This window comes from Trichomycterus rosablanca, chromosome 2, assembly GCF_030014385.1.
Source record: "Trichomycterus rosablanca isolate fTriRos1 chromosome 2, fTriRos1.hap1, whole genome shotgun sequence".
In the NCBI taxonomy this organism is placed as follows: domain Eukaryota; kingdom Metazoa; phylum Chordata; class Actinopteri; order Siluriformes; family Trichomycteridae; genus Trichomycterus; species Trichomycterus rosablanca.
In genome coordinates this window covers 15,469,874-15,496,694 of record NC_085989.1, presented here as the reverse complement: position 1 = coordinate 15,496,694, position 26,821 = coordinate 15,469,874, and the positions used below count along the sequence as shown (strand labels likewise).

At 40.6% G+C, this 26,821-nt stretch overlaps 1 protein-coding gene across 3 annotated transcripts in view; it reads left to right on the top strand.

The window, feature by feature from the left end:
- wu:fc38h03 (acetylcholinesterase collagenic tail peptide) overlaps positions 1 to 26,821 on the top strand; it is a 31,050-nt gene that overhangs the window by 3,631 nt on the left and 598 nt on the right. For 2 of the 3 annotated variants that reach the window (XM_063011861.1, XM_063011844.1), the window contains exons 3-16: positions 3,558 to 3,665; positions 3,746 to 3,781; positions 3,882 to 3,908; positions 9,377 to 9,448; positions 11,106 to 11,168; positions 13,912 to 13,941; positions 14,047 to 14,091; positions 14,194 to 14,229; positions 16,095 to 16,175; positions 19,832 to 19,928; positions 21,630 to 21,763; positions 23,543 to 23,662; positions 23,753 to 23,879; positions 24,208 to 24,310. In XM_063011861.1, the coding sequence (XP_062867931.1) occupies positions 3,558 to 3,665; positions 3,746 to 3,781; positions 3,882 to 3,908; positions 9,377 to 9,448; positions 11,106 to 11,168; positions 13,912 to 13,941; positions 14,047 to 14,091; positions 14,194 to 14,229; positions 16,095 to 16,175; positions 19,832 to 19,928; positions 21,630 to 21,763; positions 23,543 to 23,662; positions 23,753 to 23,879; positions 24,208 to 24,310 (1,079 nt within the window). The remainder of the gene's footprint in view (positions 1 to 3,557; positions 3,666 to 3,745; positions 3,782 to 3,881; positions 3,909 to 9,376; positions 9,449 to 11,105; positions 11,169 to 13,911; positions 13,942 to 14,046; positions 14,092 to 14,193; positions 14,230 to 16,094; positions 16,176 to 19,831; positions 19,929 to 21,629; positions 21,764 to 23,542; positions 23,663 to 23,752; positions 23,880 to 24,207; positions 24,311 to 26,821) is intronic. The other variant, XM_063011851.1, reaches the window with a different exon arrangement.

The window sequence follows — 26,821 nt, the reverse complement described above, 5'->3', positions numbered from 1 at the left end:
CATGTGACTCGTTAGTGTTACTAGGTCTCAGGTGTGCATAGGGAGCAGGTGTGTTCAATTTAGTAGTACAGCTCTCACACTCTTTCATACTGGTCACTGAAAGTTCCAACATGGCACCTCATGGCAAAGAACTGTCTGAGGATCTTAAAAGACGAATTGTTGCGCTACATGAAGATGGCCAAGGCTACAAGAAGATTGCCAACACCCTGAAACTGAGCTGCAGCACAGTGGCCAAGATCATCCAGCGTTTTAAAAGAGCAGGGTCCACTCAGAACAGACCTCGCGTTGGTCGTCCAAAGAAGCTGAGTGCACGTGCTCAGCGTCACATCCAACTGCTGTCTTTGAAAGATAGGTGCAGGAGTGCTGTCAGCATTGCTGCAGAGATTGAAAAGGTGGGGGGTCAGCCTGTCAGTGCTCAGACCATACGCCGCACACTACATCAAATTGGTCTGCATGGCTGTCACCCCAGAAGGAAGCCTCTTCTGAAGTCTCTACACAAGAAAGCCCCCAAACAGTTTGCTGAAGACATGTCAACAAAGGACATGGATTACTGGAACCATGTCCTATGGTCTGATGAGACCAAGATTAATTTGTTTGGTTCAGATGGTCTTAAGCATGTGTGGCGGCAATCAGGTGAGGATTACAAAGATAAGTGTGTCATGCCTACAGTCAAGCATGGTGGTGGGAATGCCATGGTCTGGGGCTGCATGAGTGCAGCAGGTGTTGGGGAGTTACATTTCATTGAGGGACACATGAACTCCAATATTTACTGTGAAATACTGAAGCAGAGCATGATCCCCTCCCTCCGGAAACTGGGTCGCAGGGCAGTGTTCCAGCATGATAATGACCCCAAACACACCTCTAAGACGACCACTGCTTTATTGAAGAGGCTGAGGGTAAAGGTGATGGACTGGCCAAGCATGTCTCCAGACCTAAACCCAATAGAACATCTTTGGGGCATCCTCAAGCGGAAGGTGGAGGAGCGCAAAGTCTCGAATATCCGCCAGCTCCGTGATGTCATCATGGAGGAGTGGAAAAGCATTCCAGTGGCAACCTGTGAAGCTCTGGTAAACTCCATGCCCAGGAGAGTTAAGGCAGTTCTGGGAAATAATGGTGGCCACACAAAATATTGACACTTCAGGAACTTTCACTAAGGGGTGTACTCACTTTTGTTGCCGGTGGTTTAGACATTAATGGCTGTATATTGAGTTATTTTGAGGGAAGAATAAATTTACACTGTTATATAAGCTGCACACAGACTACTTTTCATTGTGTCAAAGTGTCATTTTGTCAGTGTTGTCCCATGAAAAGATATACTTAAATATCTGCAGAAATGTGAGGGGTGTACTCACTTTTGTGATACACTGTACATGTGTTATAATCCTGTAAATTGTGTTAATTATGTGGTTTGTACAGTGCTGTAAAAAGTCTTTGCCCACAAGTAAACACAAAATGCTGCTTTTACATAAGATGAAGGTAAAGATTTATTTAAAACCTAAATCTCCCATGTGAAAAAGTAATTTCCCACAAACGTCTTAACCGTCTGTGCCACTCTTGGCAGTAACGACTGTGGAGGAATTCTGGCCCACTGTGCTCTAATTCTGCTGCATTGGAGGTGTGCCCATTTACAGTCCTGCCACAGCATCCCTATGAGATTCAGTCCAGACCACTTAGAACCTTAATTTTGTTTATATTAAGCCATTTGAGAGACTTGCTTGCTTGTTTCAGATCAATGTCTTTCTGCATAACCCAACTGCACCTGAACTTTACATCACAAGCTGACATTGTCCATCAAGATTTTGTGGTTTCATCATGACAAGTGTTCCAGAAGCAAAGCAGCCCCAGGCCATCACACTACCACCACCATGTTTGACTGTTGGTATGATGTTCTAATGGTGGAATTTTGTGGTAGCTTTACACGATGTTCTGAGTTTTTTATAGTTGTAGCTATGTCTCTCAATGTCTCTCACATTGGTTTGCTGAAGTCCTGGAGCTTCAGCAGTGGCTTTGTAACCCTTTCCAGACTGGTAGATATCAGTGACTTTGTTTAGCATATTTGAATATCGTTAAAACATGGAAAACATGGCATCACATGCTGCTTTTTTCCCTACTTATTTATGCATTTTCTCCCATTTTCCCCCTGATTTAGCGTAGTCAATTCCGCTGCTGGGGATCCCTGATTGCGTTCGAGGAAGGTATATTTCCTGCTCACGCCTCCTCCGACCCATGCGCAGTCCTTAGCCGACCCTTTCATTTTCACCCATGCACTCTGCACAGGCACCTCTATCTGCTAATCAGGGTCCTTGCACAGCGTTAGAAGACCCCACCTGCCTTAGCAGACACGGTAGCCAATTAGAGTCTGCTGCAGGCACTGCCAGTTATTCCCGCTTGATGGCGCCCAGCCGACTGGTGGCAACGCTGAGGTCAAACTGAGTAGTTCAGAATCTTGGCCCTGGTGTGCTAGCAGAACATCCCGCTGTGCCACTTTGGCGCCACATGCTACTTTTTAAGACCCTCTGGCCTGCTTCACATTGCCCAACAGGTTCTATTTTAATGATGTTTAGATTCAGCAGTTCTGGCAGTAATCATGGGTAGCATTGTCGCCTCACACCAAGGAGCGGTCCAGGTCCTTTCTGTTTGGAGTTTGCATGTTCTCTGCGTGTTTGCATGGGTTTCCTCCAGTAACTTCGGTTTGCTCCCACAGTCCAAAGACATGCAAGTGAAGTGAATTAAAGATACAAAATTGTCTGTGATTTTGTTTGACATTAAAGACTTGAAGTGATGAATCTTGTGTAACCTGTAACAACCTGTCCTGTCATTAATGTAACCAAAGTGTGTAAAACGACGTTAAAATCCTAATAAGTAAATAAATTAAACAATTAAATTTGGTTAACTAGTTGATTTAGTGGGCAATTGCTTTTTACAAGGTAATATAATTTTTGGATGAGTCTTTATCTTCATTTAATAAAATTTTGTTTAACTGCATTTTGTGTTTATACATTTCTTTATTTTATATTATAATTAGCTGGAAGATCTGAAACATTTAAATGTGACAAATTAGCCAAAATAGAAGAAATTGGGAAGGGAGCAAATACTTGTTCACAGCACTGTATAGCCTATAAATACACAGGTAGTGTAACCTCTGAGCTGTGAAATAATGACTATGATTTGAAGCCCATCAAATAAGCAATAATAATGCATTTCCCTTAGAGAACCATAATAATAAACAAACCTCTCTGCAATAGATTGCTGCCCTGTCCAGGGTGGATTCCTGCCTTGCGCCCAGTCTTTCCGGGTGGCGCCGGACCCACAGCAACCCTGATGAGGATGAAGCGGTTAGTGGAAATTGTGCCCCCTAAATTTATATTTACAAAATGCAATCAAGTTGGTCAACCAAAACAGCAAAAAATCACCTGTTTGCAAAATTTTAATTGTAATTTACAAAATTATACTTTAGAAGAAAGCCATATAGATAATAATTTTGATTGCATCTGTCTGTGGTTTGTGATCAGTAAATTGCTATAATAGTGTATATGTGTTTAATAACCTTTTTTAAGGAGTTCCCAGAATCTGTTGTGGCTGAACGAGGTGAAGGACAAGATGAAGACCAAAAGATAAACTGTCCTCCAGGACCTCCAGGACCACCTGGACCTCCTGGTTCACAGGTATGATACAAATACATTACAGTTGAAATAATTATCATTTTACGTTTATAGTTTCTGAATTATAATGCACTTCATTTCAGGGTCTTCCAGGAGTGAAGGGTCCTAAGGGAGATAAGGTCAGTGTAACAAGTAAACTACAGTAAATGTATTTTTAAGCATTTTCAGTGTTTAGTAGTGTTGAACTATTTAAAGATTTCCCATCTTTATTCTCTTTAGGGTGATATTGGTCGACCAGGATCAAAGGTAAGACTTACGTAACTAATGTTACCCTTTAAGATAATACAGTTTTAGGAATAAGTTTGTAGACCTTTTTGGATGTACCTAGTTTTCTGCAGTAAACACTTATGTTAATAGACAAACAATCTGAAACAAATAACACACAAACCCTTGTACTTCCAAGTCTCAGTAGCTCAATGTCCAATCTCTATATTAAACAGAGTATGTGAACAGAGAAAGGACCTAAGAGATTTGCTTGTTGGGTGGCACGGTGGCTCGATGGGTAGCACTGTCGTGTCACAGCAAGAGGGTCCAGGGTTCGATCCCCAGGCGGGCGGTCCGGGTCCTTTCTGTGCAGAGTTTGCATGTTCTCCCCGTGTCTGAGGAGCTCCGGTTTCCTCCCACAGTCCAAAAACATGCAGCCAGGTTAATTGGAGACACTGAATTGCCCTATAAGTGAATGGGTGTGTGTATGTGTGTCTGCCCTGCGATGGACTGGTGCCCCGTCCAGGGTGTTACTGTGTGCCTTGCGCCCATTGAAAAGCTGGGATAGGCTCCAGCGCGACCCTAATTGGATAAGCGGTTAAGAAAGTGAGTGAGTGTTTGCTTTTTGCTTTTCAAAACCCTGACCTACGTACAGTGTATCACAAAAGTGAGTACACCCCTCACATTTCTGCAGATATTTAAGTATATCTTTTCATGGGACAACACTGACAAAATGACACTTTGACACAATGAAAAGTAGTCTGTGTGCAGCTTATATAACAGTGTAAATTTATTCTTCCCTCAAAATAACTCAATATACAGCCATTAATGTCTTAACCACCGGCAACAAAAGTGAGTACACCCCTAAGAGACTACACCCCTAAATGTCCAAATTGAGCACTGTTTGTCATTTTCCCTCCAAAATGTCATGTGATTTGTTAGTGTTACTAGGTCTCAGGTGTGCATAGGGAGCAGGTGTGTTCAATTTAGTAGTACAGCTCTCACACTCTCTCATACTGGTCACTGAAAGTTCCAACATGGCACCTCATGGCAAAGAACTCTCTGAGGATCTTAAAAGACGAATTGTTGCGCTACATGAAGATGGCCAAGGCTACAAGAAGATTGCCAACACCCTGAAACTGAGCTGCAGCACAGTGGCCAAGATCATCCAGCGTTTTAAAAGAGCAGGGTCCACTCAGAACAGACCTCGCGTTGGTCGTCCAAAGAAGCTGAGTGCACGTGCTCAGCGTCACATCCAACTGCTGTCTTTAAAAGATAGGCGCAGGAGTGCTGTCAGCATTGCTGCAGAGATTGAAAAGGTGGGGGGTCAGCCTGTCAGTGCTCAGACCATACGCCGCACACTACATCAAATTGGTCTGCATGGCTGTCACCCCAGAAGGAAGCCTCTTCTGAAGTCTCTACACAAGAAAGCCCGCAAACAGTTTGCTGAAGACATGTCAACAAAGGACATGGATTACTGGAACCATGTCCTATGGTCTGATGAGACCAAGATTAATTTGTTTGGTTCAGATGGTCTCAAGCATGTGTGGCGGCAATCAGGTGAGGAGTACAAAGATAAGTGTGTCATGCCTACAGTCAAGCATGGTGGTGGGAATGCCATGGTCTGGGGCTGCATGAGTGCAGCAGGTGTTGGGGAGTTACATTTCATTGAGGGACACATGAACTCCAATATGTACTGTGAAATACTGAAGCAGAGCATGATCCCCTCCCTCCGGAAACTGGGTCGCAGGGCAGTGTTCCAGCATGATAATGACCCCAAACACACCTATAAGACGACCACTGCTTTATTGAAGAGGCTGAGGGTAAAGGTGATGGACTGGCCAAGCATGTCTCCAGACCTAAACCCAATAGAACATCTATGGGGCATCCTCAAGCGGAAGGTGGAGGAGCGCAAAGTCTCGAATATCCGCCAGCTCCGTGATGTCGTCATGGAGGAGTGGAAAAGCATTCCAGTGGCAACCTGTGAAGCTCTGGTAAACTCCATGCCCAGGAGAGTTAAGGCAGTTCTGGGAAATAATGGTGGCCACACAAAATATTGACACTTCAGGAACTTTCACTAAGGGGTGTACTCACTTTTGTTGCTGGTGGTTTAGACATTAATGGCTGTATATTGAGTTATTTTGAGGGAAGAATAAATTTACACTGTTATATAAGCTGCACACAGACTACTTTTCATTGTGTCAAAGTGTCATTTTGTCAGTGTTGTCCCATGAAAATATATACTTAAATATCTGCAGAAATGTGAGGGGTGTACTCACTTTTGTGATACACTGTATGTCTCTCCTTTTTGTTTATTGCTTTTTGCAGTACTTTAGGAGATGCTATGACAGTGTTTTAGGGCCACTGTTATTTTTTTTATATTTATCTTTGAGAATAATGTTTCCAGAATAAAATCAAAATATTATAGCCAAAGGGTGTGCAATAAAACCTTGTTATGTTAAGATGTTGAGATTAAGATTGTACTATTAGTTTCACAAATGAAAAATACTAAATTTCCCGGCACATCAGCATCAGTTTACTATTAGTATAATGGATTAAAGGCTGAGGTTTAAGCTAAGAGCTGCTGACTTATTTAAAGTAAGATGTATTAATTAATGAGACAATCTAAGAGAAAACCATTAAACGAGTTCATTACCTCAGGTTCATTACCCTAAGCTTAATATAAATTTAATGATGGAACAACACGTAAACAAGAGAATGTTTTAAAAGAGGGACATATGTGTTTTGGAAAAGCCAAGTCAGATACTAGCATCACCTGATAAAGGCTTGTTCATTTAGAAAATTCCAGAAGGATTTAAAAATGTAATTGCTATTAGGGTAGATTTTTGCCCCGTGTCACTAATAATTTAGCCAGCATGTGTACTGTTTAGTAACTGTCCCCGGCAATGACTGAGAGAGTGCAGCTGAGTAGCATCTGGTGCTTAGAATGATCAGTAACGTATTATATTACTGTATTTCATCTGTTTTACTCCATGTCCTGTCGGTACTGCATAGCTTTACTGTGATCCGGAGTGAACACTTGGTTTAATTGCTCTCCAGTGTATTAGGACCTGGCTTTGATCCACTGCAGCGCTGTCTGGCAATCACTTAATGCTGAACTCAGACGTAGATCTCCTCACCGAACTGCAACACCAAGCTATTTCATTACACTGAGAGAGAGAGAGGTAGAGAGAGAGAGACTTCATGAAGATTCTTACATTTACATTTACATTTTCAGCATTTAGCAGACGCTTTTATCCAAAGCGACTTACACAATGAGCGGAACATGATGAGCAATTGAGGGTTAAGGGCCTTGCTCAGGGACCCAACAGTGGCAACTTGGTGGTGGCGGGGCTTGAACCGGCAACCTTCTGTTTACTAGTCCAGTACCTTAACCACTGAGCTATCGCTGACCGCCTTCTTATTCTAGATACACAGTAAAAGATTTACTGTAAAAAACTGTAAATAATCTACTGTAAAATGTTGTTAAATATTAAAAATGAAAATATTTTCCTCTAAATAATTGTACCATAAAATTAGAAAATATACAAAATTTAACCCAGCAGACTTACCACCACTGAGCCTTGACTTTCTGCGATGTCACCGGCTAGGCTGGGAACTCATAACATTAAAACCACCTCCTTGTTTCTACAATCACTGTTCATTTTATCAGCTCCACTTACCATATAGAAGCACTTTGTAGCTCTACAATTACTGACTGTAGTCCATCTGTTTCTCTGCATGCTTTGTTAGCCCCTTTCATGCTGTCCTTCAATGGTCAGGACCCAGGACCACCACAGAATAGGTATTATTTAGGTGGTGGATGATTCTCAGCACTGCAGTGACACTGACATGGTGGTGGTGTGTTAGTGTGTGTTGTGCTGGTATGAGTGGATCAGACACAGCAATGCTGATGGAGTTTTTGAACACCTCACTGTCACTGCTGTACTGAGAATAGTCCATCAACCAAAAATATATCCAGCCAACAGCGCCTCGTGGGCAGCATCCTGTGACCACTGATAAAGGTCTAGAAGATGACTAACTCAAACAGCAGCAATAGATGAGCAATCGTCTCACAGCAACTAGGTAGGAGTGTCTAATAGAGTGGACACAGTATTTAAAAACTCCAGCGGTGCAGCACCACCACCATGTCAGTATCATTGCAGTGCTGAGTATAATATACCCTCTAAATAATACCTGCTCTGTGGTGGTCCTGACCATTGAAGAACAGCATGAAAGGGGGCTAACAAAGCATGCAGAGAAACAGATGGACTACAGTCAGCAATTGTAGAACTACACTAAAAGTGCTTCTATATGGTAAATGGAGCTGATAAAATGGACAGTGAGTGTAGAAACAAGGAGGTGGTTTTAATGTTATGGCTGATTGGTATACTTTGTGCACAGGGGCACAGCCATCATGGAACAGAAAATGTTTTTTCTAAACTGTTGCCACAATGTTGGAAGCACATAATTGATTTTATATTGTTCATTTTATAGACCTGTTACCAATCGCCTGAAAACACCTCAACAATTGGGAGGTGTCTACATACTTTAAGCCATATTGTCACAGTATGATTCAAGTCAATTACTAAGCAATTATTTTCATTTTTGATATCCTTGGGAAAAATAGAAGAGAAATGTATGTGAAACAAGTATTTAATGAATGTAACTACATTGTACTATATATATTTTAACTATATATTTCACACTATTGTAGTTGTTTAAATATACTACTGTAACATTTTATTTAAAGTGTGATCAATGTATAATTTTTCCTTTCCCACTTTTACTTCCCATTTGTAATCCCTGAACAGCTCTCACCACCCCTGCCCTGCCCGTGTAGAGCCGCATGCTATTACGCACCCCTTTCCAACCCACTTGTAGTCACCAGATGCTTCTTTACACCTTTCTCACAGAGAGCCATATTGCATACGAGGTGACACACTATACTGCTCCCTGATTTCCTAACCCCATATGCATGCATTCTGCCAGCAAGGGTCGTATTAACAACAGCAAAGAGGAACCCAGTCAAATATTAATCTTTATACACAGCCAACTGTATCTGTTGTGTCTGTTGTCCAGAACAGGTCAATAGCACAGGTAAGGTTTAAACTCGAGAACTCAAAATCTCCAATCTCGAGTTTATTTTTAAGCATTTCGTAAAAACATTCATTGAAATTGAACATGCATTTGCTAGTATATTTTCAACATACTGAGATAAAGTTTCTATTTTAAATACATTTGGGCAGTAAGACATTTCTTTGCAATGTGTTGTTTAATTCATTTAATAAATGGACGCCCTTGCTTCCCTGCAGTATCCCAAGATCCTCTTATTACATTTGATCTTATGCCAACTCTGCACGTCAGTTAAGAGCAAGTACTTCTATTCATCAATGCTAGTATCAACACTGAGCTAATTTGTAGTTACTGTATTCAAGTTAAAATAGGAACATAGGAACAACATAAGCTCATACTAATCTACATCTAATGCACCTGTGCTATTGCTGTAGGGTCGCACTGGTCGACCTGGTTATCCTGGAAAGCCGGGACCTGGAGGATTGCCTGGGCCTGAGGGACCCAAAGTAAGTTTAAACTACTTAACAGACACTAACACACCAGAATGTACAACTCTGTTTCCAAAGAAATTGGGACACTAGAAGAAACATAAATAAAAACTACAAAGACAAGAAGTTTATAATAATAATTTTGTATACATACACTTATTCTATATTTGATGGCTGCAACAGATCCAGGTAAAGCTGGGATAGGGGCACGTTTACCACTATGTGTTTTAACAACATTGTGTAATTATTTGGGAACCAACGAAAGTGTTTTTTTTTCTATTCTTGCTTGATTTAACACACAATTCATAATGGTGCACATATTTTTAATGTGAAACAGAACAGGACTGACTAACATTTGGAACAGCCCTTTTTTATATGTGCTGCTGAACCTGATTTTGAATGTAAAAGGACTTAGATAACAGCACACATTTCCACTTTGTGTCAGTTCATCTCAGATGAGATTGAGGCCAGACCAGTTGGGTGCATTTTTGGATGCTGTTGATATACTGTTTTTGCTTAACATAGTAAAGCCCTAAACTGCATTTGTATATGTAGCTATGACCTGTATTTTTGAAAGGGGTTTTTAAAAGCATCCCTATGCCCATGTGGTTATATTTATTAAAAAAGCTTTTAATGCAGCGCTCAGGGATCAGGGATCAAAGGTCAGAGTCATTTCATATTGGTTTTCTGCTTTGCCCTTTACATGCAGAGAATTCTCTGGATTCTCTGAATTTTTTTTATAATGTTATGGATTGTAGAATTTAAAAATCACTAAATTATTTGGAATTGTACATGGAAGTTTGTTTTTAATCTGTTGGACTATTCACTTACACAGTTTTTGCAAATTTTTAACTTTGACCCAACCTTGGTTGTACATAACTCAGTCTTATGTTAATGATTCTTTCAGACTCAATCATAATAGCATCATTTGGTTTAGTTTTTACAGCATTCCTGGTCATTATTTGCTTCTGTCTCAACCTTTTTATAATCTGTTTGTAACGCAGCTCAGTTGCTGAAGGAGTTTAGAAGTGATCCATGTTGGAGTCGTGTACTTCTGTGTTGCCATTTTTAGCCAGGAGAGGGGACAAGGAGGTGCAGATTAATGTGTCGGTTCCTTTTAATTGAAATTAATCTGTGCCTCTCTGAGTGTTAATTTGCTTCAGGTGGGAGAGTTTGGCGGTGTCATATTTGATAGTGTGGGCTTACCGCTCGGGTTTTGCCATCCCTGGCTTGTGTTTAGGGTTCCTTAGTGTTTAGGGTTCCCTAACTGTCCATTTCTCTGAGAACTGGGTTGTCACCTGAGCAGCCTTTCATATTGTGATAACCGGTTGTCAGTTCTGTGCTATTCCAGTTCCATCCCCTTTCTCTATTGCAGGTTGCGGATGTTTTGTGTCCTTCATTTTAGGACACTTTATTTATTTGTGATTGTCCCCTTTTGTTTGTGACCAGTATTGCTCTACCATGGTCTGGCTTCTTGCACTTGGCCTCGATGCAGTAGCGAGGCACGACCTGCCCTTTTACATTGTTGCAGTCATCCAGTTAGGAAATAGTGTATACAGTATTTACAAAAATCAATACACTGATTTAAAACATACTTACTCTTTTACCTACTCTTTCAACATCTGCAGTGCCCAAATCTGCACTTTTGTACATGTCCTGTTTTTATACTGAACAGGGGCATAAAGGAGATGTTGGATTGATGGGAATGCCTGGGCCGAGAGGACCGCCAGGAATTAAGGTAAAGGACAGAGATTGAACTATTTCAAGGTGAATTACCACAGCATTAGCAGTATATGCATAGCAGTAGCCAACTAATGTTATAATATACAACTATACTTCTACAAGGAACACTTGTACACCTGCTTATTTATGTAATAATTAACCAGTCATATGACAGCAGTGCAATGCATTTAATCAGGCACTGGTCAAAAGGTTCATATCAATGTTTGTCAACGTTCACATTAAACAATAGGGTTGTTCATGTAAGACATTTGTGTGCATCATTCATATCATTATGTAGCCTTTACACAGTGCTGAACATCAAGTGAATGGCAATTCTGAGGGCAGAAATACAGTGTATCACAAAAGTGAGTACACCCCTCACATTTCTGCAGATATTTAAGTATATCTTTTCATGGGACAACACTGACAAAATGACACTTTGACACAATGAAAAGTAGTCTGTGTGCAGCTTATATAACAGTGTAAATTTATTCTTCCCTCAAAATAACTCAAAATACAGCCATTAATGTCTAAACCATCGGCAACAAAAGTGAGTACACCCCTAAGAGACTACACCCCTAAATGTCCAAATTGAGCACTGCTTGTCATTTTCCCTCCAAAATGTCATGTGATTTGTTAGTGTTACTAGGTCTCAGGTGTGCATAGGGAGCAGGTGTGTTCAATTTAGTAGTACAGCTCTCACACTCTCTCATACTGGTCACTGAAAGTTCCAACATGGCACCTCATGGCAAAGAACTCTCTGAGGATCTTAAAAGACGAATTGTTGCGCTACATGAAGATGGCCAAGGCTACAAGAAGATTGCCAACACCCTGAAACTGAGCTGCAGCACAGTGGCCAAGATCATCCAGCGTTTTAAAAGAGCAGGGTCCACTCAGAACAGACCTCGTGTTGGTCGTCCAAAGAAGCTGAGTGCACGTGCTCAGCGTCACATCCAGCTGCTGTCTTTGAAAGACAGGCGCAGGAGTGCTGTCAGCATTGCTGCAGAGATTGAAAAGGTGGGGGGTCAGCCTGTCAGTGCTCAGACCATACGCCGCACACTACATCAAATTGGTCTGCATGGCTGTCACCCCAGAAGGAAGCCTCTTCTGAAGTCTCTACACAAGAAAGCTCGCAAACAGTTTGCTGAAGACATGTCAACAAAGGACATGGATTACTGGAACCATGTCCTATGGTCTGATGAGACCAAGATTAATTTGTTTGGTTCAGATGGTCTCAAGCATGTGTGGCGGCAATCAGGTGAGGAGTACAAAGATAAGTGTGTCATGCCTACAGTCAAGCATGGTGGTGGGAATGCCATGGTCTGGGGCTGCATGAGTGCAGCAGGTGTTGGGGAGTTACATTTCATTGAGGGACACATGAACTCCAATATGTACTGTGAAATACTGAGAAGAGCATGATCCCCTCCCTCCGGAAACTGGGTCGCAGGGCAGTGTTCCAGCATGATAATGACCCCAAACACACCTCTAAGACGACCACTGCTTTATTGAAGAGGCTGAGGGTAAAGGTGATGGACTGGCCAAGCATGTTTCCAGACCTAAACCCAATAGAACATCTTTGGGGCATCCTCAAGCGGAAGGTGGAGGAACGCAAAGTCTCGAATATCCGCCGGCTCCGTGATGTCGTCATGGAGGAGTGGAAAAGCATTCCAGTGGCAACCTGTGAAGCTCTGGTAAACTCCATGCCCAGGAGAGTTAAGGCAGTTCTGGGAAATAATGGTGGCCACACAAAATATTGACACTTCAGGAACTTTCACTAAGGGGTGTACTCACTTTTGTTGCCGGTGGTTTAGACATTAATGGCTGTATATTGAGTTATTTTGAGAGAAGAATAAATTTACACTGTTATATAAGCTGCACACAGACTACTTTTCATTGTGTCAAAGTGTCATTTTGTCAGTGTTGTCCCATGAAAAGATATACTTAAATATCTGCAAAAATGTGAGAGGTGTACTCACTTTTGTGATACACTGTATTTTGAAGATCGGAAAGGTTAAAAAATAGATTTAAGGGTTTGAAATGAATACATGGCTGTGTTAACTTAAATAACCACTCATTACAACTGGGATGAGTGGAAAAGCATCTCAAAATGCTTAACATGTATCTTCAGGTGGATTGGCTCCAACAGCAGAATACTTCAGGTTCCAATCCAGTCATACAAGAACATGCATGAGAGATCCCAGTGAGGAAATGCGTATCGAATCCGTACAGTTAAATTTGGGAAAAAACAATGCCTGATCTGATCAATGTTGGTTTGACCTATTCTGACTTGTTATTGATATTGTAGAATATCCCGCTGCTGTGCCTGGGCGCCCGTTAAGGCTAATGTTAGTTAGCTAATGTAGTGGAATGTGGAATTTTTTGGCTTACAATGGGCCCCCAATAGCAATCAAGCATTGTTTAAATGCCACAGTCTAGACAACAATTTTCCAATCATTAACTGTACAGTTCCAGCCAGCCTGTTCCCACTGTAGCCTTATATTGATAGGCATGAAACCAAAATTGGTTTATATTTGGTCCTATCTGCTTCAGGGTTTCAGATTGTGTGTTCAGGCCATTCTCTTGTCTTTTCTCATTGGTATCTGATGGATACTCATAAGGTTCTACTCTTACATTTATTTTTAAAACGTTCAAATCTGATACTTAAAAGTACTAATAATTATATAGTATGTTTTTGAAGGAAGAATATTGAACATATTTTATGACTAAAAATCTTAATTTCTTTACTTTTGTTTTTTAAGCAGGGCCTGACAGGATACAAAGGAGAGAAGGTTTACATCTAACACAGAAACATCTAACACTAAGGGTATATGTTAGAACAACTTGTTTGATTTCTCACAGGGCTTATTTGTCTTTGTGTCTGATTTGGATTTTAGGGTTCACATGGGGAACCAGGACTTCCAGCTCTGAAGGGAGAAAAGGTGTGAGAAACCATGTCTGTTAATAACATTGAATTGTATATAGAGTTAAAGATGCTTTGTTCTGGATTAACATGATTGTATTCTCCCAAACTCTGTGTGTAGGGAATAGATGGACATTCTGGGTATCTGGGACCGAAGGTAAAATCATAAAATCATATGAAACGTTATTCATCTCTCACATTGTATTTTTTTATTGTTTGCTTGATATTTAGCAGTGCATTACAATGGTTGAGCCTTTCTTTTTTTATATATTTTGTCTTGTATCAGACTGTCCCAACAAAAAGTGGATTTGTAAACAGTGTGCTGTGAACTCAAAAGAAAAAAAGCCAAAGCCATTAATAATTTAATAATAACAATTCTGATTGTAATTTAAAGATAATCAGTAATCTCATACAACACTTCTTGCCATGTGTAAGAATTATGTGGATCAGCTGTTTTTAATTACTTAAAAAAAGGTATAGTAGATACTGTCCTTACAACAAATTAAAATAAAGTAAAATTAGTATTTAGAACAAAACAGTGATCTAATTTTTTGACTGCTTGTAATATGTGCTTACTATCTGTAAAGTGCTGTCCCAAAGTGCTTAGGAATCATCCATGTGCCATTTTTTCCCAAATTTTAGACGAGCACTGGTGTTTTTTTTGGTTAACATCATTCTTATCTGTGCTACTCTACTATTGATTATTTTTAAATCTCCTTTGTCTAGTCTAGTATTTAAATTCCTAAAGGCTCCAAAACATATCTTACAACTCTGTGAGTCTTAAATTAAGTGAGTCGTGATGAAGTATACAATTTTTTTTTTTCAATTATCAATTACAACCACAATACCTGGATAAGGTCACCCCTTTCAATTTAGTGAACAAGCTAGAATGGTGTAAGATAAAATAGCTGCTGTTACACCAACTGTCACATTGGCCATCCAGTAAGTAGTGGTTCTGTGGGCAGAAATGCACTATTCCCCTAAATATCTTGAGCATCGTGCCCCGTGCAGTGTTATCACGTTGACTCTCAGCTTTTTTAAAAGTTGGGACAGGCATGTTTAGCATGGTGTTCCATCTGCTTTTCTATTAATGACACTTGTAATGGTTTGGGAACTGAACTAGTAGTGGAATTTTTCTCCATTCCTTGCTGGATACGAGACTTCAGCTGCTCAAAGGTCCGTGGTCACCATTGTCTGATTTATGATGTCTATGTATGATGCTGTATACATTTTCAGTAGGAGACAGATCTGGACTGTGGGCAGGCCAGTCAAGCACACATGCTTTGTCTACAAATTCCCACTGTTGTAGAGTGTGCAGAACAAAGCCTGGCGTTGTCTTACTGAAATAAACATAAACTTCCTGGGAAAAGATGTCACCTTGATGATGTATCTCTAAAATACTAATATACACCTCCATCTTTTGCTGATAACAGTCTGGATGGTCCTTTTCATCTTTGGCATGGAGAAACAAGCTGACCATGCACACATTTCCGGCCTTGCCCTACACAGACTGAGATTTTTCTGGATTTCCCGTAGATGGTGAAAAATCTCAATTATTTGCAAACTTGCATTATAACTTTTTTTTAACAGATTGACAATTCTCTCATAAAGTTTTGTACAAACTTGTAAGCCACAACCCATCATTGCTTGTAAAGACTGATCCTTTGGTGGATCCTCCTTTTATACACAGTTATGATTCCCTCACCTGTTAGCAATTCATCTGCTTATAGTGAAATGTTTCAAAACACTGTCACTTCACTTTTATTGCGCCTCCGTCCCAACTTTTTTGAGTGTTTTACAGGCATCAAATTCTAAATGTGTTTGTATTTACAAAATAGAATGAAGTTAATCTGTAAAAACATTAGAAATCATTTTACTTCTACATTTGTCAGTTAATTCAATTTAATAGATTCAGAGAATTAACGAATTACAGATTCTTCTTTTTATTGCATTTTGCAAAGTGTCTCAACTTTTTTGAAAATGGGGGTTGTAACTACATGTTTACCTGTATGTATGTTTAAGGGTGAAATGGGACCAAAGGGTGAGCGTGGCGTGTCAGGAAAGCGGGGTCCTACAGGACGGCCTGGCAAAAGAGGCAAGCAGGTGAGGATATACAAATCCATAAAAATATAATAATATATAAATCCAAATAATAGATTTTAACCTCTCCCGTAAACATGAATCCGCTACACAATGCAATTATTTTATTCTCATTAGTTGCTAAAAGATACAATTAAGTATACAATCAGACAGTTTTTGCAGAAGATTGCAGTCTCTGTACATTGAGAGGTATAATTGCTGTTATAGTGAAAAGGAAAGTCTGGGAGTCACAATAGCTCGGCCATAAACCAGTAATTGTTCCTGGTTAAAACACCACTTAGTTTTAAACTGCATCTGCATATTATTCAGCAAAACACTGTCAAGAGCTTTATAGATTCAGTTTCCATAACTAGGACACCACACACAAAACTAAGGTCACAATGCACAAAGCTAAGCGCTGACTTTAGTGGTGTAAAGCACAGCACCACTGGACTGGAGCAGTGGAAACATATTATCTGAATTAATACATCGTGCTTCATCAAGAAGTCTAACAGGAGAATTCAAGTACATAGTGCCAGCTGTAAAGTTTGGTGAAGAAGTAAAAATACAACAAGCTGTTTTGGATGAATGGGGCTGAACATAATAGGTTCAGTTTCAGTTCAGAAAAATATGTAGGCTACAGCATATACTGGTATTCCAGAGAACAGAGTGCTGTGTAGCAAATTTGTAGCAGCTAGTATTGGCCTGGCCTACAAATAAGGCCTGTAAAAGTGTGACTGAATAGAAGTGAATCCCTGCAGACATGCTTTAAAATGTAGTGAAAAGTCTTTCCAGAAGCCTAAAGACTGTTATAAAATCAATGAGGAATCAAATAATTAAATCTATCACATCAGGATGGGATGTTGAGGTGTCCCAATACTTTTTTTGCAGCTTTACCAAAGTCAAATTTACAGAGTCTGTAAATACAGTCTATGGTCAGAAGTATTTGGACACTGGTGCTCAGCTGGCGCAGCGTTATAACACACTAGCACACCAGACCTGACATTTCGAACTAGTCGGTTCGAAACTCAGCTCTGCGTCCATCCGGCAGGCTGGATGCCTACGTGAACAACGATTGGCGGTTGTTCCTTGGTGCCGTACAGGACCTCATAACTGATGCAATTACGACCTCTGCTGGCTGATTGATGGTGCCTGCACAGGTGGTGCCTGTCGAAGGATAATGAGGATCAGGGTGTGGCTCTCATACACAAAGCTGATCCGCATAAGAACTCGCCTTGTGCAGGTAAAAAAAGGTGCAGTCGGCTACTGCACACGTGTCAGAGGGGGAGCGTGTCAGTCTCAGCTCTCCTCAACCAGGGTGGAGATCAACATTAGTAGAGAGGAAGTGTAATGCAATTGGGTAATTAGATACGACTAGTTTGGGAGGAAAATTGGAAAATAAAGTATTTGGACTCCTGTGCATGTGAGTGACCTCTTTTGAGAAGGCTTCTAACAAGACTTTGAAGTATTTCTTTGAAAATTTGTATGGCTGGTCAAGAAAGCCTCAACTGATGTTCCAGTCCATTCCAAAGCCGTTCAGAGCTGAGGTCAGGGCTCTGTGCAGCCCCTGGAACAGGAATGCTGAAACAGGAAGGGCCTTCCCTAAACTGTTGCTGTGAAGTTGGAAGCATATAATGTCCTTTATATAATTGATTCATTACACCTGTTAGCAATTGTTGTGGTTGAAACACATGAATTTAAAAATTAAAATGGGTGTCCCAATACTTTGTCCATAGTCTATGTGAGTGGCAAACGATTTACTTTCACTGGACACCCATCACATTTTGGCACATACATACACACCGTGCTAGCCTGCACACACCCAGTTACATGATCTGACAGGGTTCTATTTGCACTAAATCAATCAGGTCAGCTTCAGTGTTCTGGTCAGTGTGTATGTGACAGTGTAAGCACGTGCACAGCAGCACAGCAGAACCTTTATTTTTGTCGTGAGGGAGTATTTATCTGCACGTATCACTTTCAATCTGCAGCAGAGTAACCAGTCTTAGGTCCAGGGGTTATGCAGTCTAGAAGCAGTGCTAGTAGGAGTTCATGAGTGGTTTTATATCACTGCTCAAATTACTGAATGAATATGGCTTCAGTTACTTCCCCTGCTGTAGGGATTCAATGACTGCTGGGTTCCTGCTATGTAGTGTCACTTTATAGAACTGGAAGTGTTGCACTCTTTTAAAGGACCATAGCCCCTGTTTACATGTCATTTCATGTATCAGCCTAATAAGAATGCAGGTGTAAATATAAACAAGCTATATTGAAAATAGATTAATTGCTTTAATGACTTTTGGAAGATCTGAAACAACGATATGGACAAATTATCTTGTGATCAATTGCTAACCAAACTAAAATATTCAAATGTGCAGTAGTTTAAACAGTAGAGGTGGATACTACAATATATTTTTATACAATTATCAGGCTGCTTTTTATTTGCCATGCAGTTTTTGTGAGTCTTCTGCTTGGCAAATTTTTAGTAAATGGTTTTAAAAATAAATACTTTACAAACTGCAATATAGCCACTCAGGTGGCACAACGGTAAAACACGCTAGCACACCAGAGCTGGGATTTCGAATACATCGTATCGAACCTCAGCTCTGCCATCCGGCTGGGCTGGGCGGCTACATGAACAACAATTGGCTGTTGTTCATAGGGTAGGATGAAGCCGGATAGGGACTCCTCCCAACTGAGCGAATTACGACCTCTGCTGGCTGGTTGGTGGCGTCTGCATAGAGTCAAGGAATAATGCACACAAAGCTGATTGGCATATGATCTCGCCTCGTGCAGGTGAAAAGATGCAGTCGGCTACTGCACACGTGTCGGAGGGGGTGTGTGACTGTCTCGCTCTCCTCAGTCGGGGTGGGGTCAGCTTCAGTAGAGAGGAAGCATAATGCAATTGGGCAAAATTGGACGTGCTAAAATCTGGAGAAAAATGGAGAAAATGCATTAAAAAAACGTAACTTTATTCATTTAAAACAATAATATAGGCCGCTCAGGTGGCGCAGTGGTAAAGTACGCTAGCGCACCAGAGTTGGGGTTTCGAAATACATCCTATTGAATCTCAGCTCTGCCTTCCGTCTGGGTTGGGCGGCCGCATGAACAACGATTGGCTGTTGTTCAGGGTTAGGGGTAAAAAGTCGGATCATAGGTCCTCATAACTGGTGCAAATGCAGCCCCTGCTGGCTGACTGATGACGCCTGTACAGGGCTGAGGAATAATGCTGATGGGGGTGTGGCCCTCCGTACACAGTGCTCCGTTGGTGTATGAACTCGACTTGTGCAGGTGAAAAATGCAGTCTGTACTGACTGTACGTGCCGGAGGGGGCGTATGTCAGTTGAGGCGTCCTCAGTCAGCAGTGAAGGGTCAAATCAGTATAGAGGACGCAATCAGGGTAATTGGACACGACTAGATTAGGGGGGGGGGGAATTTGGGGGGGGGAGTGGGAAAAATAATAAATAAAAAAAAACAATAATATAATTATTTGCTTAAAAAAATCATTAAAAAATTATTTTTGCACTGCAGTAGTTTGTAGCAAATTTTTCGAATAATTTTTAAACATGATAAAAAAAATTTAAAAAGTATGACTTAAATGATTTAATGATTTAAATAATTAAATCTTTTACCTGAAACAGAAAGTAAAGTAATATTTGTTTTATCTCTGTTTGGTAAAGGGACCTAAAGGAGAGACTGGTACAATAGGACTCATGGGGCCGCCTGGCCCTCCGGGGCCCACTGGACACCCAGGACCTCCTGGAGTTCCTGCTTCAGGTAACCAGAAATAAGAAATAGTTCATAAGAGACCCAGCCACTATAACTTAAACTGTAATACACCACCTGTATTTTGTACCTTTTGGAAACTGTGTTAGAAAGCTAAGCCTTTAGCAACCATAGTGAAGTCAACCTGTTTGTCAAGACAACTGATTGTTAGTGTAACTGCCTCTGAAAGCGCCTAGTACCAACATATTACCAACTAACCAGTATGTTTAATTAGTAAATAGAATTTTGCGAAACATGGAAAACATGGATTTAAACAAATAAATTCATATTATCCTAAGTGCTAATTACATTTGAGTACTACGGTGCCGTAAAAAAAAAAAAAAAAAAAAGAACAAATTGCCCCTGGATTCCTCAGCCAATAGATTGACCTAGTTTGCTAAATAAGTAAATGTAATAATTGAACACAGTCAAGCTAAAATTAAGTCCTATCAGCTGGAGAATGGTGAATAAGCCAAGTCAAGTCAAATTTATTTGTATAGCTCTTTTTACAATGGACATTGTCTCAAAGCAACCTTACTGAATCCAGGACCAACAGACCAAAAACATCTTTTGAGCAAGCAGAGGGCGACAGTGGCAAGGACAAACTCCCTTAAAATTACAGGTAGAAACCTTAAGAGGGACCAGACAACAAGCTTTGTGTAAGGCTCAAGAACTCCACTAAATAACATTGTTATAATTTTTTCTTTCTAGTGTATGGTAATAACTCATTTTAAACCTTTTTCACATAATGTTTTATAGACAGATAAATCAAAATGTATACTTTTTGAACAACCAGGATCAAGGTGTTGTTTTGATGATTGTGTCAAAGTGTAATGAATTGGGCTAGACGTGACAAGAGGGGGCGGACACACACGCAGAGATGTTTAATAAAACACTTAATAATAACAAAACAAGACAGGATAGCACAAGACAAGACACACTAATACATGATCCAAGCTAAATGCTAATCTAACTGCTAACTGCTAAACACACATGAAACCTGACTTAACTATGCTAGACCCTAAGCTAACTAACACCACCCATGGCAATCATGACAAAACCAATCCTGACCAAAGCATGAGCATGAAAACCAAACCGCCGTGACAAAGTCAAAGACAAAATAGTCTCCGCTGAAAGAGCCACAGCCGCTCCCTTAAATGCCCTGAGCATTACCTGCAACAAGGAGCGGCTGTGGATCGTTAGCATCATTGACCAATCAGAATGAGGAGGCGTAGGCTTGACAACATAAGCCAAAACCTCCTCAACCACGTGCTCCCAGAGACCGGGGCGTGGCACATACACAAACTCTGGGAGCACAGAGAGGCTGCATTCGTGACACAAAGTATTGACCTGAACCCCATAAAGATGCTGCAGCTGTTATGTTAAAACTCCTCTGTAGTGATGTGAGCCTGATGTGAGCCTAATATCAAATTATACAAAAATGTGTAGTTCCAGTCATTGGTGCAACCAGTTGGTACGGGGCAATTACATTTTGAAAGGTGATGGGTGACCTGGTTGTTTATTCCTTAAATAAAAGACAATTTATGTTTTACCTACATTTACTTTGTATAATGTCATGTTTTATGATCTTAAATCATTAAGTGTGACCAATCAGAAATCGTCAATTTTTTTCTCATTACTGTAGATCCTTCATTTGAATTTAGGTAATAATAATAGACTGCATTGTGACTATGTGAATCTGTGTGTGTAAAGGTCTGTATCTGGTGGGAGAGAAGGGTGAAAAGGGGATGCAAGGTCCCCCTGGAGAGTGTGACTGCAATGCATTTGATACGAATGGCCCCAGTAGTGCTGCTCTACAACGTCGGGATAAAAATAGAGTTTCAGCGGTCAGTTTACTACCCATAATCACTCTGACACCATTCTGCACTGTCTGTGTATTGGATATGTTTGTACTCCTATCTCTCACATGTATAGTGAGGGGAAATAAGTATTCAACCACCTTAGGTTTTGTTGTCATTGTCTGTATCTAGTACACTATACACTGAACAGCCATAACATTAAAACCACCTCCTTGTTTCTACACTCACTGTCCATTGTATCAGCTCCACTTACCATATAGAAGCACTTTATAGTTCTACAATTACTGACTGTAGTCCATCTGTTTCTCTGCATGCTTTGTTAGCCCCCTTTCACCCTGTTCTTCAATGGTCAGGACTCTCCCAGGAGCACTACAGAGCAGGTATTATTTGGGTGGTGGATAATTCTCAGCACTGCAGTGACACTGACATGGTGGTGGTGTGTTAGTGTGTGTTGTGCTGGTATGAGTGGATCAGACACAACAGTGCTGCTGGAGTTTCTAAACACCTCACTGTCACTGCTGAACTGAGAATAGTCCACCAACCAAAAATATTCAGCCAAAAGCGCCCCGTGGGCAGTGTCCTGTGACCACTGATGAAGGTCTAGAAGATGACCAACTCAAACAGCAGCAATAGATGAGTGATCGTCTCTGACTTTACATCTACAAGGTGGATCAACTAGGTAGGAGTGTCTAATAGAGTGGACATTGAGTGGACACTGTATTTAAAAACTCCAGCAGCGCTGCTGTGTTTTATCCACTCATACCAGCACAACACACTAACACACCACCACCATGTTAGTGTCACTGCAGTGCTGAGAATGATCCACCACCTAAATAATACCTGCTCTAGGGTGGTCCTGTGAGGGTCCTGACCATTGAAGAACTGTAGAACTACAAAGTGCTTCTATATGGTAAGTGGAGCTGATAAAATGGACAGTGAGTGTAGAAGGTGGTTTTAATGTTATGGCTGATCAGTGTATAAATACAATGTTATCTACACAAAGATGGAATGTACTTATACTGTAAATATAAACAAAAAGTAAGAACAAAGATATTTATAATGAATATAATTGACAGAGAAAAAAAAGACTTTTCAGTCTCCTTGACTTTTTATTTACATTTTATTGTTTGTGGATTTGATTTTGAATGGATATATACATTTTTACCCTTCAATATAAACTTTCTCACTTATATTGACAAAAATTAAAATAAAAAAGACTTGTCAGTTCATTAATTCATTCATTGTTTTACCACCGCTTCATCCAATTTCGGCTCACAGTGGGCACAATTTACTGGGCGAAAGGTAGGAAAGGTAGTCCATCACAGGAAAACACACACACACACACACACAGCAATTTTAGCATCATTAATTAACCTGTCTGCATGTCTTTGGATTGTGGGAGGAAACCCACACAGACACAGGGAGAACATGCAAACTCTATACAGAAAGGACCCGGACCACTCCACCTGGAAAACGAACCCAGGACCTTCTTGCTGTGAGGCAAGCCACTGTGCCGTGTCACTGAAGTGGCAAAATGAATGGGCCAGATCAAACTACCAAACCACAATGCTGAAAAAAAGTTATTTTTAACTGCAAATATCTTAAAGCTGTAACTGCAAACAATGACTTTACAACAGAGTAACAATGTTATTCATTTTGTTGCTTTTTACATATAAGGATCATTAATTCAGAATTGTTGTTCATGTTTTTCTGGAGCTACATTAGCTGAAGACACCCTCCAACCAAACAAAAACAACAAACTGTAGCCACTGTATTAAGTGTTGCATCTCATTTCTTTATCGGTAGATATTTGTGGTGAGCAGTGAAAAGGAACTGAGCAACCTCCATATGGACAACGCTATCGCCTTCCGCAAGGATCAGAAATCTCTTTACTTTAAAGATGCAGATGGATGGCAACCCATTCAGGTGCAGTGTTTCATTACTTTACCTGCATCATAAGAGTTTGTGATTTGGGAAACTTTGAGAGATTTGTCAACTTTTTGTTGCTTTTAACAGCTGCTGCCACTTAAGGTGAAAGAGAGGGGGACAAGAGAAGCAGGACTGTGTGGGGATGGAGTGCTGCAGCCTCTGAACAAAGAGGAGTGTGATGATGGCAACCTAGTGGTAACAGATGACTGTGTGGGTAAGTTATGTTGAAGCCTACGGGCATGATAATAACTTAACTGCTTATATATTAATGACATTTCCTTAAGTATATCACTCTCTGGTGGCGCGAGGTAAATTACACCACTGCAATAGATTAGGGCTCTGTTCTCTTTAGATAAAAAATGATTATCGTTCAGAAGTCAGACATAAACTCATACTAGAATTTAATATTGGTGAATACAAACATGTTTACAATTCTATTTTCTTTAATGTGTTTAAAGTTATCGTTTTGTATTATTGTAGAATGCATTATCATTATTGTTGTTGTTGAGCTGATTTCTTTCTACCTTTTTTTTACTCTGTAGGTTGTAAGAAGGCTTATTGTGGAGATGGATATCGACATGACAGAGTTGAAGAGTGTGATGGGAAGGACTTTGGCTATCAGACCTGCAAGTCATATTTGCCAGGGTATGTACCGTGTGGTTTTACACACACACACACACACACACATACACACACACACACACGCACGCACAAGAAGTTTACACACAGTAGCCTCTCCATCTTCATTAATCCAAAATCATCAAGGCATGTCTGGATAGTTATATGCAGCATGCAGTTATACCCGAGGTACCAACTGAAAGCTCATACACTCTACTTTTAATCCTATAAACAGTAGTAGTGTCAAAGTACGTTTTTGGGTTTTTTTAATTTAAATTTCATCAGCCGCATTATTCTGGTCAGGGCCGCAGCAGGTCCAGTTCAATCAGGAAACAATTAGCACAAGGCAGGACACCCTAGACATTTTTTATGAGGTCGTGTTGGTCAGTGTGTTCAAACCTTACTGTATACTAAAAACATTTGACTCTCTGGATTATGCTTCTTTATTTATCATTACTCCTTTGTTAATCTCTTATTTTTTTCTGATAAACTGTAATGATGAGCCAATGGCCTACATTTTCAAACAATATTTTAATCAGGTCTAAACATTTTTCAAACAAAGAGAAATGACACCTTATTATGGGAAATGGCATACAGTGGGGCCATAAAGTATTTAGTCAGCCACTGATTGTGCAGGTTCTCCTACTTAGAAAGATGAGAGAGGTCTGTAATTTTCATCATAGGTACACTTCAACTATGAGAGACAAAATGAGAAAAAAAAAATCCAGTAAATCACATTGTAGGATTTTTTAAGAATTTATTTGTAAATTATGGTGGAAAATAAGTATTTGGTCAATAACAAAAGTTAAACTCAATACTTTGTAACATAACCTTTGTTGGCAATGACAGAGGTCAAACGTTTCCTGTAAGTCTTCACCAGGTTTGCACACACTGTAGCTGGTATTTTGGCCCATTCCTCCATGCAGATCTCCTCTAGAGCAGTGATGTTTTGGGGCTGTCGCTGGGCAACACGGACTACACAAATTTTCTATGGGGTTGAGGTCTGGAGACTGGCTAGGCCACTCCAGGATCTTGAAATTCTTTTTACGGAGCCACTCCTTCGTTGCCCAAGCGGTGTGTTTGGGATCATTGTCATGCTGGAAGACCCAGCCACGTTCCATCTTCAATGCTCTCACTGATGGAAGGAGGTTTAGGCTTAAAATCTCACGATACATGGCCCCGTTCATTCTTCCCTTAACACGGATCAGTCGTCCTGTCCCCTTTGCAGAAAAACAGCCCCAAAGCATGATGTTTCCACCCCCATGCTTCACAGTAGGTATGGTGTGCAACTCAGCAGTCTTCTTCCTCCAAACACGACGAGTTGAGTTTTTACCAAAAAGTTCCATTTTGGTTTCATTTGTCCACATGATATTCTCCCAATCCTCTTCTGGATCATCCATATGCTCTCTGGCAAACTTCAGACGGGCCTTAAGGCCTTAAGCAGGGGGACACGCCTGGCACTGCAGGATTTGAGTCCCTCTCGGTGTAGTGTGTTACTGATGGTAGCCTTTGTTACTTTGGTCCCAGCTCTCTGCAGGTCATTCATCAGGTCCCTCCGTGTAGTTCTGGGATTTTTGCTCACCATTCTCATGATCATTTTGACCCCACGGGATGAGATCTTGACCCCAAGGGAGATTATCAATGGTCTTGTATGTCTTCCATTTTCTTACAATTGCTCCCACAGTTGATTTATTCACACCAACCTGCTTGCCTATTGTAGATTTACTCTTCCCAGCCTGGTGCAGGTCTACAATTTTCTTCCTGGTGTCCTTCGACAGCTCTTTGGTCTTGGCCATGGTTGAGTTTGGAGTCTGACTGTTTGAGGCTGTGGACAGGTGTCTTTTATACAGATAACGAGGTCAAACAGGTGCCATTAATACAGGTAACGAGTGGAGGACAGAAGAGCTTCTTAAAGAAGAAGTTACAGGTCTGTGAGAGCCAGAAATCTTGCTTGTTTGTTATTGACCAAATACTTATTTTCCACCATAATTTACAAATAAATTCTTTAAAAATCCTACAATGTGATTTCCTGGATTTTTTTTCTCATCTTGTTTCTCATAGTTGAAGTGTACCTATGATGAAAATTACAGACCTCTCTCATCTTTCTAAGTAGGAGAACCTGCACAATCAGTGGCTGACTAAATACTTTTTGACCCCACTGTATATATATATATATACTGACTAGACATAACATTATGACCACTGACAGGTGAAGTGATTAACACTGATAATCTCTTCATCTCTAATCTCTTCATGGGGAGCGAAGGCTGGCCTGTGTGGTCCGATTCAACAGTTGAGCTCCTGTAGCTCAGATTGGTGAAGAAGTTAAAGCTGGTTCTGATAAAAAGGTGTCAGAATACACAGTGCATCGCAGTTGCAGGCCTGTTTAGGCCGCAAAAGGGGGACCAACACAATATTAGGAAGGTGGTCATAATGTTATGCCTCATCTGTGTATATATACAGTATATTTCTAGGAGGAGAGAAATTTTACAAACTGACTTGCTGTGGTGGCATACTATTAGAGTACCACGCTTGAAT